Genomic DNA, 16,682 nt, shown 5'->3' on the forward strand with positions numbered 1-16,682 from the left:
TGTTTCCCCTTTTTTAATATATAAATTAATTTTTTTCCATATTCTTTGGAACGTTACCTTTCTCATAATATAAATCTTTTCATGTTGCCAATATTATCATTAACTTCTTTGAAATTCAAACCTCCCTTCATATATCTAAAAATGCAAATTCCTGTCACACCTTACATGCTAAGACCCCAACCATGTTTACCTACTTAGCATTTCAAAACACTTCTACACCTTACTTCTTTTGATAACTTCAACTTGCAGTCTGCTTGGCTACAAATGTAATTGAATCACACACACAGACAGACCTAACTATTTACCCCCATAAACCTACTTTACAATAAACCAGAACAATATTACAAAAATTATTATACTCTCATGACACTGTCTGGCCTCGTCCATATGGAAATGAATAAATATCATTACCTGTCTGAACGGAGCATCAGTCACCAGCTTGACGCAACTGTGGACAGCTGATTGGGAGACTCCACAAAGTTCCCCCACTGAGCCCTGGAAAGAGCCGGAGACGTAGAGGTTGAGGCCACTGTGACCTTCAGAGCCACTGGCCTGGGGTGTCCACCCACAGAGTCAGAGCTGATCTCAGGCCCAATCATCTGACAAATGGAGGTCATGGTCTCCCTGGAGAGACGGAGCCTCTTTCGGCATTGCCCCTTGGACATATTGAGGTAGCTGCATCGCTGCCTGTAAACCCTGGCAGCAGGACAGTGGTTCCTTCTGCGGCCCCTTCCGCTTGGACTACCTGCTGGTCCTGCGCCTCTTGGGCCTGCGCCTCCCCTCCCACAGGTCACTTGTCTGGAAGCTGGATAGGGACACCTGGCCTCCTCTCCCTTCTGCCCCTCTCTTCCTCCTCAAAGGAGCTGCCTCCAGCAGAGACCACAATCCCCATTACCAGGGTAAGGGAAGGTTGTCTGATACCTGGACGGGTCCACACGGTCAAAAGCCTCCGGAGGCCTTGGAGACACCAACAAGTCCTGAAATGAAGCCTAGAAATGCTAAGAATGAAGCTCAGAGCAGAGATGACGCTGTCAAGTTCAAATAACCAACCAGCAGCAAACTATCTCCCAAACTCCTCACTACTCACACTGGCAATGCTGCTGACCCTTTTTATCCCGCCCTTGGATGCGATTTCATTAAAAGTGGGCTGCTCGCCTGCCCGTGCAACGAGCACAAAATCGCATGGGCTACATAAAATCGGGATCAATTGCTTATTCAATGGCCTCATGTGGCCCTTTAATTGTTGGTGGGCACGGCTCCGACACTTGCGCGCATCTCCCCGACCTGAAGATTGCTTGCGTGCGGGATAATGTCGGGACACTCACCCAAAGATTTCAAGTAGCTCGTGCAATTTTGCGCTCGTTGCACAGGCAGGCGAGCAGCCCACTTTTAACGAAACCTCATCCAAGGGTAGGACAAAAAGGATCAGCAGCATTGCCAGTGTAAGTAGTGAAGAGTTTGGGAGATAGTTTGCTGCTGGTTTGTTATTTGAACTTGACAGCTTCATCTCTGTTCTGAGCTTCATTCTTAGCATTTCTAGGCCTCACTTCAGGACTCATTGGTATCTCCAAGGCCGCTGGAAGATTTTGAACATGTAGAACCTTCCAGGTATCAGACAACCTTCTGTTACCCTGGTCATCTCACGCTAGTTCACGTCTGATCAGGTCGGGTGTGCGCTCGCCCACGAGACGTAAAATTCTGGCCTTGGAAACACTCAGCAGGTTAGGCAACATCTATGGAGAGAGAAACATAGTTAACATTTCAGGTCTGTAACTTTCCATCAGAACTGGGAAAAGTTAGAGATGTAATAATTTTTGAGCAAGTGAAAGGGGGGCAGTGTAGGAAGAACAGAAGGGAAGGTCTGTGATAGGGTGGAGAGCAGGAGAGATTAAATGGCAGAAAGGTTGATGGTGCCAGGTCAAAGGGAGTGATAATGGGACAAGTAAAGAAACAAAAGATGTGTCTAGACGAGGTGTGAATGGCAGGATAGTTGCCGTCAGAATGCAAGGTAAAGGAATTAAGAAAGAAACGGGAGAGAAAAAAGAACCAACAAGAAAAAACACAAAACAAAATTGGGGCATAGTTTTTGATCTAAAATTGTTGAACTCGATGTTGAGTCCAGAAGGCTGTAAAGTGCCGAGTCAAAAGATTAGATGCCACTCCTTGAGATTGCACTGAGCCTTATCAGAATACTTCAGCAGGCCAAGGATGAAAGGTCAGAGTGGGAGTAAGATGGAGAATTAAAATGACAGCCGACAGGAAGCTCCTAGCGGACTGAATGGAGGTGTCCTGCAACGTGGTCACCAATGTAGAGGAGACCACAACGTGAGCAACAAATGCAGTATAGTAAATTGAAATTTGTACAAGTAAATTGCTATTTCACTTGAAGCAAAGAAGAAAGATGCATTGCTGGATCTGGTTTTGGTGAATGAGGTGGGCCAAGTGGATCAAATGTCAGTAGGGGAACAGTTAGGGAACAGTAATTATAGTATAATAAAGTTTAAATCAACCATGGAAAAGGACAAAGAGTACTAAACTGGAGAAGGGCCAATTACAGAGAGTTGAGAATGGATATTTCCCAGATTTCCCAGATAAACTGGAATCATAGATTGACAGGCAAAACTGTCATTGAACAATGGGCTGCCTTTAAAGAGGAGATGGTTTGGGTACAAACGAGGTATGTTCCCACAAAGCACAAACTTAAAACAAGACAGAGTTCCCTGGCTGCTGAGAGAGATAGGGAATAAGATGAAGCAGAAAAACAATGTGTATAACAGATGTTAGGTTGATGATATAAATCAGAACCCAGTTAAATATTGAAAGTTAAGAGGGGAAGTGAAAAGGAAATGAGAAAAGCAGTAGTGAAGGGACAGTAGAAGAGTATGAGAAGAGACTGGCAGTTAACATAAAAGGGAATCCAAAAATCTAAAAATATATATATATATATATATTAACTAGGGGAAAGCCAACTTCAGTGGGGTAAGAATGGATCTGGGCCGAATAAATTGGAGTCAAAGATTGGCAGGAAAAACGATGGCTGAACAATGGGCTACCTTCAAAGAAGAGATGGTTTGGGCACAGTCAAGGTAAATTCCCTTGAAAGGGAAAGGTAGGACAAACAAATACAGAGCTTCCTGGATGACAAAAGAGATAGAAATTAAGATAAAGAAGGAAAAGTGTGCTTTAGACTTCTGGTAGGAAATACTAATGAGAACCATGCTGAATATAGAAGATTCAGAGGGGAGGTGAAAAATAAAGAGAAGCAAAGAGGGAGCATGAAAAGAGACCGGCAACTAACATAAAAGAGACATCCAAAGGCTTCTATAGGCACTGAAAGAGTTAACAAGTGCTCAAAAGGAACAGCAGAGCCGATTAGGGACCAAAAATCAGATTTGCACGTGGAGGCAGAGGGGATAGCTGAGGTGTTAAATTAATACTTTGAATCTGTCTTTACCAAAGAAGAAGATGCTACCCAGGCCACAGTGAAAGAGGAAGTAATTCAGACATGAGAGGGTTCAAAATTGATCAGGAGGAGGTATTGGATAGGCTGCCTGTACTAAAAGTTGATAAGGCACCAGGACTGGATGAGATGCATCCAAGGATACTGAGGGAAAGGCACTGGCCATAATTTTTCATCCTTCCTTAGACTCGGGTGGTGCCAGAGGTCTGGAGAATTGCAAATGTTAGACCCTTGTTCATAAAAGGATGTAAGGATAAGCCCAGCAACTGTAGGCCAGTCAGTTTAACTTTGGTAGTGGGGAAACTCCTAGAAATAATGACTCAGGAGAAAATTAATAGTCACATGAAAAATGTGGGTTAATTACAGTAAGCCAGCATGGATTTCTTAAGGGAAAATAGCATTTAACTAACTTGCTGGAGTTTTCTGAAGAGGTAACAGAGAGGGTTGATGAGTGCAATACTGTTGATGTGGTGTACATGAACTTCCAAAAGGCGTTTGATACAGTGCCGCACATCAGACTTGGGAGCAAAATTATAGCTCATGGAATAAAAGGGACAGTAGCAACATGGATACAAAATTGGCTGAGTGACAGGAAACAGAGAGTAATGGTTAATGGATATTTTTTGGGCTGGAGGAAGGTTTGTAATGGAATTCCCCAGTGTTCAGTGTTGGGACCCTTGCTTTTCCTGATATATATTAGTGACCTAGATCTTGGTGTACAGGGCACAACTTCAAAATTTGCAAATGATACGAAACTCGGAAGCATTATGAACTGTGAGGAGGACAGTGTTAAACTTCAAAGGGACATAAACAAGTTGGTGGAATGGGCAGACAGGTGGCAGATGAAGTTCAATGGGAAGAAATGTGAAGTGATTCATTTTGATAGGAAGAACATGGAGAGACAGCATAAAATGAAAGGTACAACTCTAAAGGGGGTGCAGGAGCAGAGGGACCTGGGTGTATATGTGCATAAGTCATTGAAGATGGCAGAACAGGCTGAGAGCAGCTAATAAAGCATACAGTATCCTAGGCTTTGTCAGACTAGGGCATAGAACACAAAAGCAAGGAGCAAAAACAAAAATTGCTGGAAAAACTCAGCAGATCTGACAGCATCTGTGGAGAGAAAGGCAGAGTTAATGTTTTGAGTCCATATAACTCTTCTTCAGAACTAAAGAGAAGTAAAAATGTGGTGAAATATATAGTGTTTAAGGTGGGAGGGAGGGACAGGTGAAGCTGGATAAAAGGCCTGTAATAGGTGGAGGCAAAGGAGAGATTGCAAAAGATGTCATAAACAAAAGGTCGAAGGGGTGTTGATGGTGGTGATACAGGCTAAAGGAGGTGCTAATGGTGACATTAAGAGTAGAAAGCAGGATGAGCAAGTAACAGATGGCCCTAGTTGGGGTGGGGGTGGGGGGAAGGGACGGTGTGGGAAAAAACATCGAAATAGGCTGAAAGGTGGGGATAAAACAATGTATGGAAATAAATTTTAAAAATAATAATAATAGAAATAGGTGGGAAAATATATATATATAAAAATTAAAAAATAAATATTCGAAAAAGGGGATCAAAAAGGGGCGAGGATGGAGGAGAGGGTTCATGATCTGAAGTTGTTGAACTCAGTGTTAAGTCCGGAAGGCTGTAAAAGCAAGGAGGTTATGTTGAACTTGTATAAGACACGAGTTCGGCATCAGCTGGAGTTTTGTACCTATTTCTGGGTGCCATGCTATTGGAAGGATGTAAAGGCATTGGAGAGAGTGCAGAAGAAATTCACGAGAATGATTCCAGGGATGAAGAATTTCAGTTATGAAGATAAATTGGATAAGTTAGGACTGTTTTCCTTAGAGAAGAAGACAGTAATGTTGAAGACCTGTCACAGCACTCACCCGCACACTTGCTTTCTCTTTGGCAAGTCAGGCACCTCCGTTGCAATCTTCTCCTTCTTTTCTCCTGCCTGTATGCAATTGTGCAGGCAGCAATAAATCCAGACTCCATCTTCCTGATGGTCTCCTCTCTACAGCATCAATGAGAAACAAACATGAGTCAGCATCAGCCTGTAAAGGTCCTATTTCTGTCAATGACTCAGCAGTGAATGTGGGTTCAAGGGCTCTGTTCCACTGTCGGCAACTATTTTCCCCTGAAATGCTGGCCAGCACCGGGTGCATTTCAAGGTGCTCCTTCCTCTCCCCCACACTCTACCTGCCCAACTGCTATGAGATTGCTTTGGCCAGACACTGGAATCTTCATTCACTGCACTCTCATACCACACTCTCTGAAATACACATGAGGGAAAATGTTTAGTCAGGAACTGAGATTATTTGAGGAGGGCCTGAGGCTTCTCTTCTGTGAAGCTGCTAGCACCATGATTGTAACACATATCTGAAGCTTCTCCAGTTGCCCAATTGCTCTGGAGTTCATTATCGCTCTGGGGAATTTCCATGCTGTGAAGAAGGAGTTAATACAAGGATAATAGCAAAATACTGCAAATGCTGGAAATCTGAAACAAAAACAATAATTGCTGGAAAAACTCAGCAGGTCTGAAAGCATCTGTAGAGAGAAAGAGTTAATGTTTCGAGTCCAGATGACTCTTCTTCAGACTGTTCTGAAGAAGAGTCATCTGGACTTGAAACGTTAATTCTTTCTCTCCACAGATGCTGTCAGACCTGCTGAGTTAATACAAGGAGATTGATTAGTGCCACTTTGTGGGTTTAGCCTTGCATGAATGCAAATCATAGCTTCACTTTCCTGATTCCCTGCATTGTCATTGAATGGCTCCTAACATGTCCCAGCTGTGCATCTCTCCTCATTTGGGAATGCACTGTTCAGGTGCGTGCCCCTTTAATTGCAGTCCCGCTCCCCCCCCCACATAGTGCAAGGGCCTGTCCTCCAATCCTCCCTCAGAGCCGAGTGTCTCCTCATTTTAATGTTGTACTGCGCCGTCGTTGCAGGTCGGAAGATTATGGTGCTGAGGTCTTACCAACTGACCAACTTGGACTCACCCTTGTGAGTGTGGAAATATCCCTCCCATCGTCCGGCAGGAGCCTAATGTTCAGGTTTCCCTCCCTCCAAGAATCTCTCAATGCTCCCCTTGTATTCCTTGATCCCATCGTGTTTGTGGTGGATATCCATTTGTTAGCCCCTGAACATTTTGAGGTAGATGTCCCATGTGGACCTCACTCCACCCCCTCTTGAGGACACTTGCACAGCCTGACATATACCCCAACCCCCACTTCCAACACCCTCAAATGCCCCCACAGTACCTTTTCCCCATCTGTAGGTTGCAATGCTTGCCCTGACTTTTTTTTATTCATTCATGGGATGTGGGCATCACTGGCTAGGCCCATCCCTAATTGCCCTTATTCAGGTCTGTGGGTCTGGAGTCACATGTAGGCCAGACCAGGTAAAGATGGCAGATTTCCTTCCCTAAAGGACATTCGTGAACCAGATGGGTTTTTACAACAATCGGAAATGATTTTATGGTCATCATCAGGCTTTTAATTCCAGATTTTTACTGAATTCAAGTCTCCCATCTGCCATGGTGGGATTTAAATCCGGGTCCCCAGAGCATTACCCTGGGTTTCTGGAATGCCAGCCCAGTGACAATACCGCTATGCCACTGCCCCCCAACACCCCCCTACCCACCCCTCCCCGCCCTCACTGGCGCCGGCATTGGAGACATCCCGCTGACTCTGCTGTCTTGTTGGCCTTGATGACCTTGGCGGTCGTCCTCTGGCCAGTGGAGCCTGTGCTGGCCCCGCCTGGGAGGGAGCGGCCAGTGCCACGGCTGGCATCTCACCAGTCGCCGCAGCCTCATCAGATGGGACAATCACAGGCAGAGGGGCGGAGGAGCTGCTGCCTTTATCCAGAGCACCCTGAGAGGAGCCCACAGAGACAACAGGCAGCTCGTGCGCCAATGTGAGGTCGCTCTGGACTTCCCTGATCACCATTGATAGACGGGCACCTGGCTGGGATACTGGGTGCCTCATCCATCTCCCACACTGACACTGACCACCTGAGGTCATTACCTGTGTGAGGACTTGCAGGTCCGAGCGCAACCCCCAGGAACCCCTGATTCTGTCCTTGGAGCTGCCTCTCCATGAGAGTCGCCACTCTCTCAATGGAGGAGGCAGTGCGCTCGCCCATGACGGTCAACGCAGTGCTCACCCTCTGCAGGGCCTCCTCCATAACGGAGACTATGGCACACAGAACCTTATGGATCTCCGCCAGATCCTCCCGCATATCTCACAGGACACCCAGCATCTGCTGCCTTCTCAATGGACGACTCCAGAGGCTCATCATCAGCCTTCGACTGAGCAATTCTTGGTCCCCAGCACTCCTCTGACTGCCCGTGCCCTGGGCACTCTCTGCCTCCGCCTACACCTCAAGTGAGTGTGAAGCGCCCTCACCAATGTGCACCGAGATACTGGCCGCTGAAGGCATTAGCCCATTGAGGTGCTGGTATTTGTGCTGGTGCCTGCTTCAGTGGGTGTGACAGTGACGCCCAGTAGTCCTCTGGCGTCAGGGGTGGACCTTCGGGGTCTGCAGATCGGACGCCTGCTGGCGAACCTAAAAGTGAGAAGAAGACATGTCATTAGTTAAAGTCATCACACTGTCACTGTGCATGCCAGGCACCTTGGTGAGACAATCGGGATCTGCATCATGGTGCCATTGCCTTCCAACGATCAATGGGATGCCCGGTTCTAGGCTCATATCAATGAGGAGACTGCACTAGAATGGTTGCACAATCCGAAACTCTCACCTCTGTGCACTGTGCTCTTACCTTCGTCTGGCGCCCCTGCCTCTCCACGCCTGGTTGCATGGGGAGCGTGCTGGCTCTCCAGTTCCAGGGCATCTTGCTTGAACCAAGAGAGCATCAGGAGGCTGGGTGGGCCTCTGCCTCATGCCTTTTTGGCTTGGATATGTGTTGTCTTCTCCTGAAAGGACAGAGGAGCATTAATTAGTTCACTCTCTACCTGCAGCCCCATTGCAGCCTGGCCAACCCCAGCTGAGGAACACCTCGCAGGGAACATCCGAGTCATGACCCTTGAGCCGCAAGACACTCAGTCCAAGCAGCCAGGACTCACCCCCTTGGTCAGCTCCAGCGTAATTGACAGTTGGCGCTCAGACTCTAACACCCCTGAGCTCCACGGGGGGACGACCAGCCCTTAACACTTCTGCACTTATGGCCCATGCCAACAAGGTACTCACCCTTCCTGAGCACAGCAGATCATTGAAGCACTTCCGACACTGCACCCATGTGCGCCACACCACATCATGGCTGCTCACCCAGGCTGCCACGTCCTGCCAAGTTCTCTTGGTGAGGTGCGGTGTCCTCCCCCCATCTCTGGGGAGAAGGGTGTCCCCCCTGGCAGCCACCTCCTCCAGCAGGACCGCAAGGCACTCATCAGAAAAGCAGGTGCCAAGTGCCCACAGGACCTGCCCTCCTGCCTGGCGTTTGACTCATAGATTCATTGATGTTTACAGCACAGAAGGAGGCCATTCGGCCCATTGTGTCCATGCTGGTCAACAAAGATCTGACTACACTAATCCCATTTTCCAGCAAGTGAATATCTAATACTCCTTAAACGTTATGAGAGATTCTGACTCAACCATCATTTCAGGCAGTGAGTTCCAGACTCCCATTGGGTAAAAAATTTCTCCTCAACTCTCCTCTTAACCTTCTATCTCTTACCTTAAATCTATGCCCCATGGTAATTGACTCCCCTGCTAATGGAAAAAGTGCCTTCCTATCCACCCTATCTATGCTCCTCATAATCTTACACACCTCTATCAGGTCCCCTCTCAATCTTCACTGCTCCAGGGAAAAGAACCCCAGCCTATCCAATCTTTCCTCATAGCTCAGACCCTTCAGCCCAGGCAGCATCCTGGTAAATCTCCTCTGCACCCTCTCCAGTGCAATCACATCCTTCCTATAATGTGGTGACCAGAACTGCACACAGTACTCCAGTTGTGGCCTGACCAGTGTTTTATACAGTTCCAGCATAACCTCCCAGCTCTTGTATTCTTTGCCTTGGCTAATAAGGGCAAGTATCCCATATGTCTTCCTAACCACCTTATCTACCTGCCCTGCTACCTTCAGGGATCTATGGATATGCACACCAAGGTCCCTCTGATCTTCAGTATTTTCCAGGGTCCTACCATTCATAGTGTAATCCCTTGCCTTGTTAGCCCTCCCCAAGTGCATTACCTCACACTTTTTCAGGTTGAATTCCATTTGCCACTGCTCTGCCCACCTGACCAGCCCATTGATATCCTCCTGCAGTTTACGGTTATCTTCCTCACTTTTTACCACCCTACCAATTTTCGTGTCATCCGCGAACTTCTTGATCATACCCCCTACATTTAAGTCCAAATTATTTATGTTCACCACAAACAGCAAGGGCCCCAGCACCGAGCCCTGCGGAACCCCACTGGAAACAGACTTCCAGTCACAGAAACTTCCCTCTACCATCACCCTCTGCTTCCACCCTCTCAGCCAATTTTGGATCCAACATGCCACATTGCCTTGGATCCTGTGGACTCTTACTTTCTTGACCAGTTTTTCATGAGGGACTTTATCAAAAACCTTGCTAAAGTCCATGTAGACCACATCAAATGCATTATCCTCATCAACACTCCTGATTACCTCCTCAATAAGTTTGATCAAATTTGTCAAACACAACCTTCCTTTAACAAATCCATGCTGACTATCCCTGATTAATCGGTGTCTCTCCAAGTGCAGATATATTCTGTCCCTTAGAATTCTTTCTAGCAACTTCTCCACCACCGAGGTTAGACTGACTGGCCTGTAATTTCCTGGTCTATCTCTTCCTTTTTTAATAATGTGACAATGTTAGCAGTCCTCCAGCCCTCTGGCACCTCACTTGTGGCCAGAGAGGATTTGAAAATTACTGCCAGGATCCCTGATATCTCTTCCCTTTCCTCCCTCAACAGCCTGGCATACATCTCATCCGGGCCTGGAGATTTATCCACTTTTAAGGCTGCTAAACCCGCTAGTACCTCCTCTCTCTATGTTAATTTTCTCTAATATTCAGTCCTCCACCCTGATGTCTATACCTGCATCATCCTTTTCCATTGTGAAGACCGATGCATTCATTCATTCAAGTATTCATTGAGGTCTGTATCCATGTCTTCCGGGTCCACAAACAGATTACCTTTATGGTCCCTAATTGACTCTAACCTTTCCCAAGTTATTCTCTTGCTCTTTATATATTTAAAAAACCCCTTTGGGTTTTCCTTTATTCTACCCACCAATGCTTTCTCCTGCACTTTCTTAGCTTCCCTAATCTCCTTTTTAAGTTCCCGCCTGCATTTTTTATGCTCCTCTTGGGACTCTGCAATATTGAGCCCTCGGTATCTGCCATAAGCTTCTCTTTTTTTCTTAATCCTAACCTTTATGTCCCTTGACATCCAGGGTTCTCTGGTCTTGGTCCCCCTCCCCCCACCCCTTGTCTTTACAGGAATATATTTGCCCTGTACTCTCGCTATTTCCTTCTTGAATGCCTCCCACTGCTCTGACACAGTTTTATCTGCAAGTAGCTGCTCCCAGTCCACTCGGGCCAAATCGTATCTAATCTTAATAATTAGCCTTTCCCCAGTTTAGAACTTTTATTTCCAGCCCAACCTTATCCTTTTCCATAACTATCCTAAATCTAACTGAGTTATGGTCACTATCTCCAAAATGCTCCCCTACTGATAAGCCTTTCACCTGCTCGGATTCATTTCAGAAGATTAGGTCCAGAACTGCCCTCTCCCTTGTTGGGCTTTCTATGTACTGGCTAAAAAAGTTCTCCTGGATGCAACTTAAGAATTTTGCCCCTCCCTACCTTGCACACTAAAACTATCCCAGTTAGCATTTGGGTAGTTAAAATCCCCTATTATTACTGCTCTATTATTCTTACACTTCTCTGTCACATTCAAGTGCATCTTCAGAATGGCAGCCAGATGTCGTTCCGTGGCAGCCTTTCTGTGGCTGCCAGGGCCTCCTTTATACCGGCCGCCGCGTCGCTACTGGACCCGGCGGCAAACAGGTCCCTGTCCCCGCTTGGCCATTCCCTGCCAGTGATGAGCCGCATTTCACACTGGGCGGGCCTTAATTGGCCTGCCAATGTGAAATCACTACCAGGGCCTGATCGCTGGTGACGGTTGGTTTTGTGGCAGCTCCCAGGCTGGCCTGCTGCACCCGCCCAACAAAGGCAAAATCCAGCCCCTGATCACCATCCAGTTAGCCCCTTCTTGTGAACATGAAGTGAGTTGGGTTTCCCCCACGATCCACCCATGGTCAAATATCTTATCGACAGTCATTGTTGCAGGCCAGATGAGTGGCCAGTTGGTCAGGATAATGAGACTAGTGAACATATACTCCAGCTAGAAGGGGAAAATAAAGAAAGATTTGCATTTATATAGCACCTTTCATTACCACCGGATGGCTCAAAGTATTTTACAGCCTTGAAGTACTTTTTGAAGTGTAGTCACAGTTGTAATGTCAGTAATGTAGTGAGCACCCTGAATGTGTGGGGGAATTAATAAGTACAGCCTGGCGATAGTGGGAATGTTAGTTTTTTTGTTTAGTTTCTTTAAGAGTCTTGCCTCTGATCTGCCTCCTCCCACCTTGAAATCCGGTTCTGAGACTGAAGCAGATTCCAGACTCTCTCATTTTTTTTCTCTCTCTCCTTCCTGTTAAAAATATTTGGTGCCTGAGGCTACAGGGTTCTCCCAAAGTGCCTTCACTGTGGCCATGCTGTGGGTTAAACAAAGTGGGTTGCTATTTAAGACGACAACATCATTCACACTGACATACCTGTCGAAGACAGACCTGGCAGCCTGCCAGCGTGTTCAAGCTGCAATAGTCTTGGCAACTTAAGAAACCACTGACTTTACAAGGATCTTTTCTGTGCGGTTATGTGTGTGTGTGTGTGTGAAATGGAGATTCTATGGAACCCAGGACATGTTGAGGTTAGTTGAAAACAGATCAGCCCCGTGCCGTCTCTTTAATTATGTGTTTTAAAAAACATTTTTGCGTTTCTGAATTCCAGCTAATGTTTTCTCTCTCTGTCTCTCCCCAGTTTGCAAACTGACATGTCACAAGAAATGTGAAAGAAAGGTATGGCTCTTTTGCAGAATTCCACAATCATGTTTCACTTTGACTGACAATGTGGGTTATTGCTCTGTGATATTGAATGTGACGGGGGTGGGGGTGGAGTGGGGGTGGGGGGGTGGGGAGACAGTTAGCTGGCGTTGTCTTGTGGGAAGAATGTTTGAAGTGGTGGTGGGGGGAGATTCTGTTCGACTCCCCGCAGCCTCCTCCTTCAGATCATAATTATAATCTTAAAAATATTACAGAGTTAAAAGGGCCATGAGAGAGCTGCATGGAAATCACTCAGAGCTACAGTGCACCAAAAAGCAGCAACCTTTCCAAAGTTAGTAAAAGATAGTGGAAAGGTACAAAATAAAATCAAGAAAGCACATGGAATGTTGGCCTTTACCCCAGAGGCTGGAATACAAAGGGGAGGAAGTGAGATTACAGTTATATAAAGCTCTGGTCAGACCCCATCTGGAGTAACTGGGTTCAGTTCTGGACCCTGCACATCAAGAAGGATATGTTGGCCTTGGAGGGGGTACAGCACAGATTCACCAGCATGATCCCAGGGTGAAAGGGTTAAATTTTGAGATCAGATTGCACAGACTACATTTATGTTTCCTTGAGTTTAGATGGTTGAGGAGTACTTTAATTGAGGTGTTTAACATGATAAAAGGATTCAATAGGGTTGTTAAAGAGAAGCTATTTCCTCTGGTGGGGTAAACAAGGACAAGTAGACATAATCTTAAAATTGGAGCTAATCCATTTAGGAAACAGTTATTAACACAAAGGATAGTGAAAATCCAGGACTCTCCTTTAGTGGTTGGACAGTTTGAGCTTTCAAGACTGAGATGGATTGGTTTTTGAAACAAAAACAGAAAATGTTGGAAAAACTCAGCAGGTCTAACAGCATCTGTGGAGAGAGAAACAGAGCAAACGCTCCAAGTCCATATGACCCTTCAGAGCTAGAGAGGATTTTGTTGGATAAGGATATCAAGGGATATGGTGGCATAGAGTCAATATCACTGGACCAGCAATCCAGAGGCTCAGGCTTAATGGATTCAAATCCCACCATGGCAGCTGGTGGAATTTAAATTCAATTAAAATCTGGAATTGAAAATAGTGGTTGATTAGTGCTAGTTGTGCTATCATTGATTCTTGTTAAAACTTTTTGGTTCACAAATGCCCCACCTGGACAGGCCTACATGTGACTCCAGAGCCAGAGCAAAGTAGTTGATTCTGAAATGGCCATCAAGGGATTTAGGATAGGGAATACATACAACTCATGAAGGAATAAGTAAAAATGTGGGGGAAATGGAGTAGAGGTACACATCAGATCTGATCTGATTGAATGACAGAACAGTCTTGCGGAGCTGTACCTAATGTATTCTTTCAAACAGGAAATATGTCTGGATGCCAATGCTGAAATAAGTACATTGTGTATTGAGGGGCAGTTGAATCGATTTGTTTTATGTGTTATGTTTTCTTGGCAGCTCTGACTCTGAAACTAATGGAATTTCATACTTTGCTCACTCCCTAATGTTTTGGTCTTAATGAAGGAGAAAGGAACATCTTTATCCGAGTGACATCACTAGAAAGTACATTGTTTCCATATGCAAGGTGAAGTGTCAGCTTGGCTCAGTGAGTAACACTTAGAGTCAGAAGATTGTGGGTTCAAGCCCCTTCCAGAGGCTTGAGCACGAAATCTAGGCTTAAGCTCCAGTGCCTGTACTGAGAGTGTGTTGCATTGTCTGAGGGTCAGTACGACAGTGCAGCATTCCCTCAGTGCTGACCCTCTGACAGAGTGCGGCGCTCTCTCAGTGCTGACCCTCTGACAGAGTGCGGCGCTCTCTCAGTGCTGACCCTCTGACAGAGTGCGGCGCTCTCTCAGTGCTGACCCTCTGACAGAGTGCGGCGCTCTCTCAGTGCTGACCCTCTGACAGAGTGCGGCGCTCTCTCAGTGCTGACCCTCTGACAGAGTGCGGCGCTCTCTCAGTGCTGACCCTCTGACAGAGTGCGGCGCTCTCTCAGTGCTGACCCTCTGACAGAGTGCGGCGCTCTCTCAGTGCTGACCCTCTGACAGAGTGCGGCGCTCTCTCAGTGCTGACCCTCTGACAGAGTGCGGCGCTCTCTCAGTGCTGACCCTCTGACAGAGTGCGGCGCTCTCTCAGTGCTGACCCTCTGACAGAGTGCGGCGCTCTCTCAGTGCTGACCCTCTGACAGAGTGCGGCGCTCTCTCAGTGCTGACCCTCTGACAGAGTGCGGCGCTCTCTCAGTGCTGACCCTCTGACAGAGTGCGGCGCTCTCTCAGTGCTGACCCTCTGACAGAGTGCGGCGCTCTCTCAGTGCTGACCCTCTGACAGAGTGCGGCGCTCTCTCAGTGCTGACCCTCTGACAGAGTGCGGCGCTCTCTCAGTGCTGACCCTCTGACAGAGTGCGGCGCTCTCTCAGTGCTGACCCTCTGACAGAGTGCGGCGCTCTCTCAGTGCTGACCCTCTGACAGAGTGCGGTGTTCCCTCAGTGCTGGCCCTGAGGGTCAGTACAGAGGGAGTGCTGCACTGTCAGAGTTGCTGTCCTTTGGATTAAATGTTAAACTGATGCCCCATCTGTCTCTTTTCAAGTGGATTTTAAAGATCCCATCAGTATCCTGGTCCAACTTTCCCCCCTCAACCAACACTCACCAAAACTGATAAACTTGCCACATATCTCCTTGCTGCTTAAGGAATTTTGCCATGCACTAAATGGCCATTCTATTTCCTGTTTAACAATAGTAGCGGTACTGCAAACTAAGTCCCCATGTGTGATGTACTTTGGGTTGTGATACGATGTTGTATGAATGGAAATCTATTCTCTTATACAGCTGCATTGAAACAAGTTTGTTTTCTGAAATGAAAATGGATAAGAGCTTGTTCAGAGTACATCAGTGATGTTTCAGACTGCACCCCTTCTCCTCCTGCCCAAAGCCATGCCCCAATTCACTGAGATTTTTATATCGTATCATGTCTTAAGGCTGCTATCTCATCCCTAAAACATTTCTCCTAAATGCCATCATCTACAGATATGAGGAGAACATCATAAAGCTGAATTGGATAAGCACCTGAAATAATATTGCCATGCTACGGGAAAAGGGTAGAGGAAGGGGACTATCTGACTTGCTCTTGCAGAGAGCTGGACACAGATGTAATGGGCTGAATAGTATCTTTCTGTGCTGGAACTATTCTGTGATTCTCAGTATAGTTAACTCCAGCTCCCAGTGAAATGCAGCCCAATGGTTGTTCATGTGCAATCTGCTGACACTCAATATTGAACTCTGGACAAGTCACAACCCTGTAGAGCAGCTACAACAACAGCTGCCATTCATTCAGCACCTTTAACATAGCAAAGCATACAAAGCAGCTTGACAGGAGAATTATTGGATAAAATTCGACCCCAAGCCACATAAGGAGATGTAAAAATAGATGACAAGAAGCCTGGTCAAATATACCTCATTTAAGGATCCTCTTAAAGGAAGTGAGAGGTGGAGAGTTTTCGGAAGTGAATTCCTGAGACAGAAGGAAATTGTGGATCCACATGAGGCCAAATCAGTATTTGTAGGGTTGTAGTGTTGGAGGAGATTACAGAGATTGGGAGTGGTGAGATCAATGATGGTTTTGGACACAAAGATGAGAACTTTAAACTTGAGGCATTGGTTTACTGGAGCCAATGTACTTGAATGACGTCAACAAGAATGAGAGCAGTTTAATCAGCCCTCAGTATCTCAAAGCTCCTGCTCCATAATTCCTTCCTAATTGCTCGCTGAGACTGAAGCTGACCGTGTGAAATCTCAATATGCTGTTTGACCCCAGGCTGTGTTTCACATCAGGTGTCGGGTCCATCATTGAAGCACATTACAGATTTGACAGGGTACAAACAGAGAAACTCACAGGTGGAGCAATACAGAAAAAGAGGACATTACATTAAGACCGTAAGATGGAGGAGCAGAAGTAGGCCATTCGGTCAATCGAGTCTGATCCGCCATTCACTGAGATCATGGCTGATCTGATAATCCTCAACTCCACTTTCCTGCCTTTTCCCCATAACCTTTGATTCCCTAACTGATTAAAAATCTGCCAATCTCATCTTTGA

At 46.4% G+C, this 16,682-nt stretch overlaps 1 protein-coding gene across 8 annotated transcripts in view; it reads left to right on the forward strand.

The window, feature by feature from the left end:
• The window catches only part of tns1b (tensin 1b), a 662,464-nt gene that overhangs the window by 242,087 nt on the left and 403,695 nt on the right, over nt 1-16,682 (forward strand). For 7 of the 8 annotated variants that reach the window (XR_013578019.1, XM_078552748.1, XM_078552745.1 and 4 more), the window contains exon 3: nt 12,544-12,581. The exons of the other annotated variant lie outside the window; for it this stretch is intronic. Coding sequence is in view for 6 of the 7 variants with exons in the window: in XM_078552748.1 (XP_078408874.1) it covers nt 12,544-12,581 (38 nt within the window). In the remaining variant the exon portion in view is untranslated. The remainder of the gene's footprint in view (nt 1-12,543; nt 12,582-16,682) is intronic. 8 annotated transcript variants of the gene reach the window in all.

Source organism: Cetorhinus maximus, chromosome 11 (assembly GCF_964194155.1).
Source record: "Cetorhinus maximus chromosome 11, sCetMax3.hap1.1, whole genome shotgun sequence".
Classification (NCBI taxonomy): domain Eukaryota; kingdom Metazoa; phylum Chordata; class Chondrichthyes; order Lamniformes; family Cetorhinidae; genus Cetorhinus; species Cetorhinus maximus.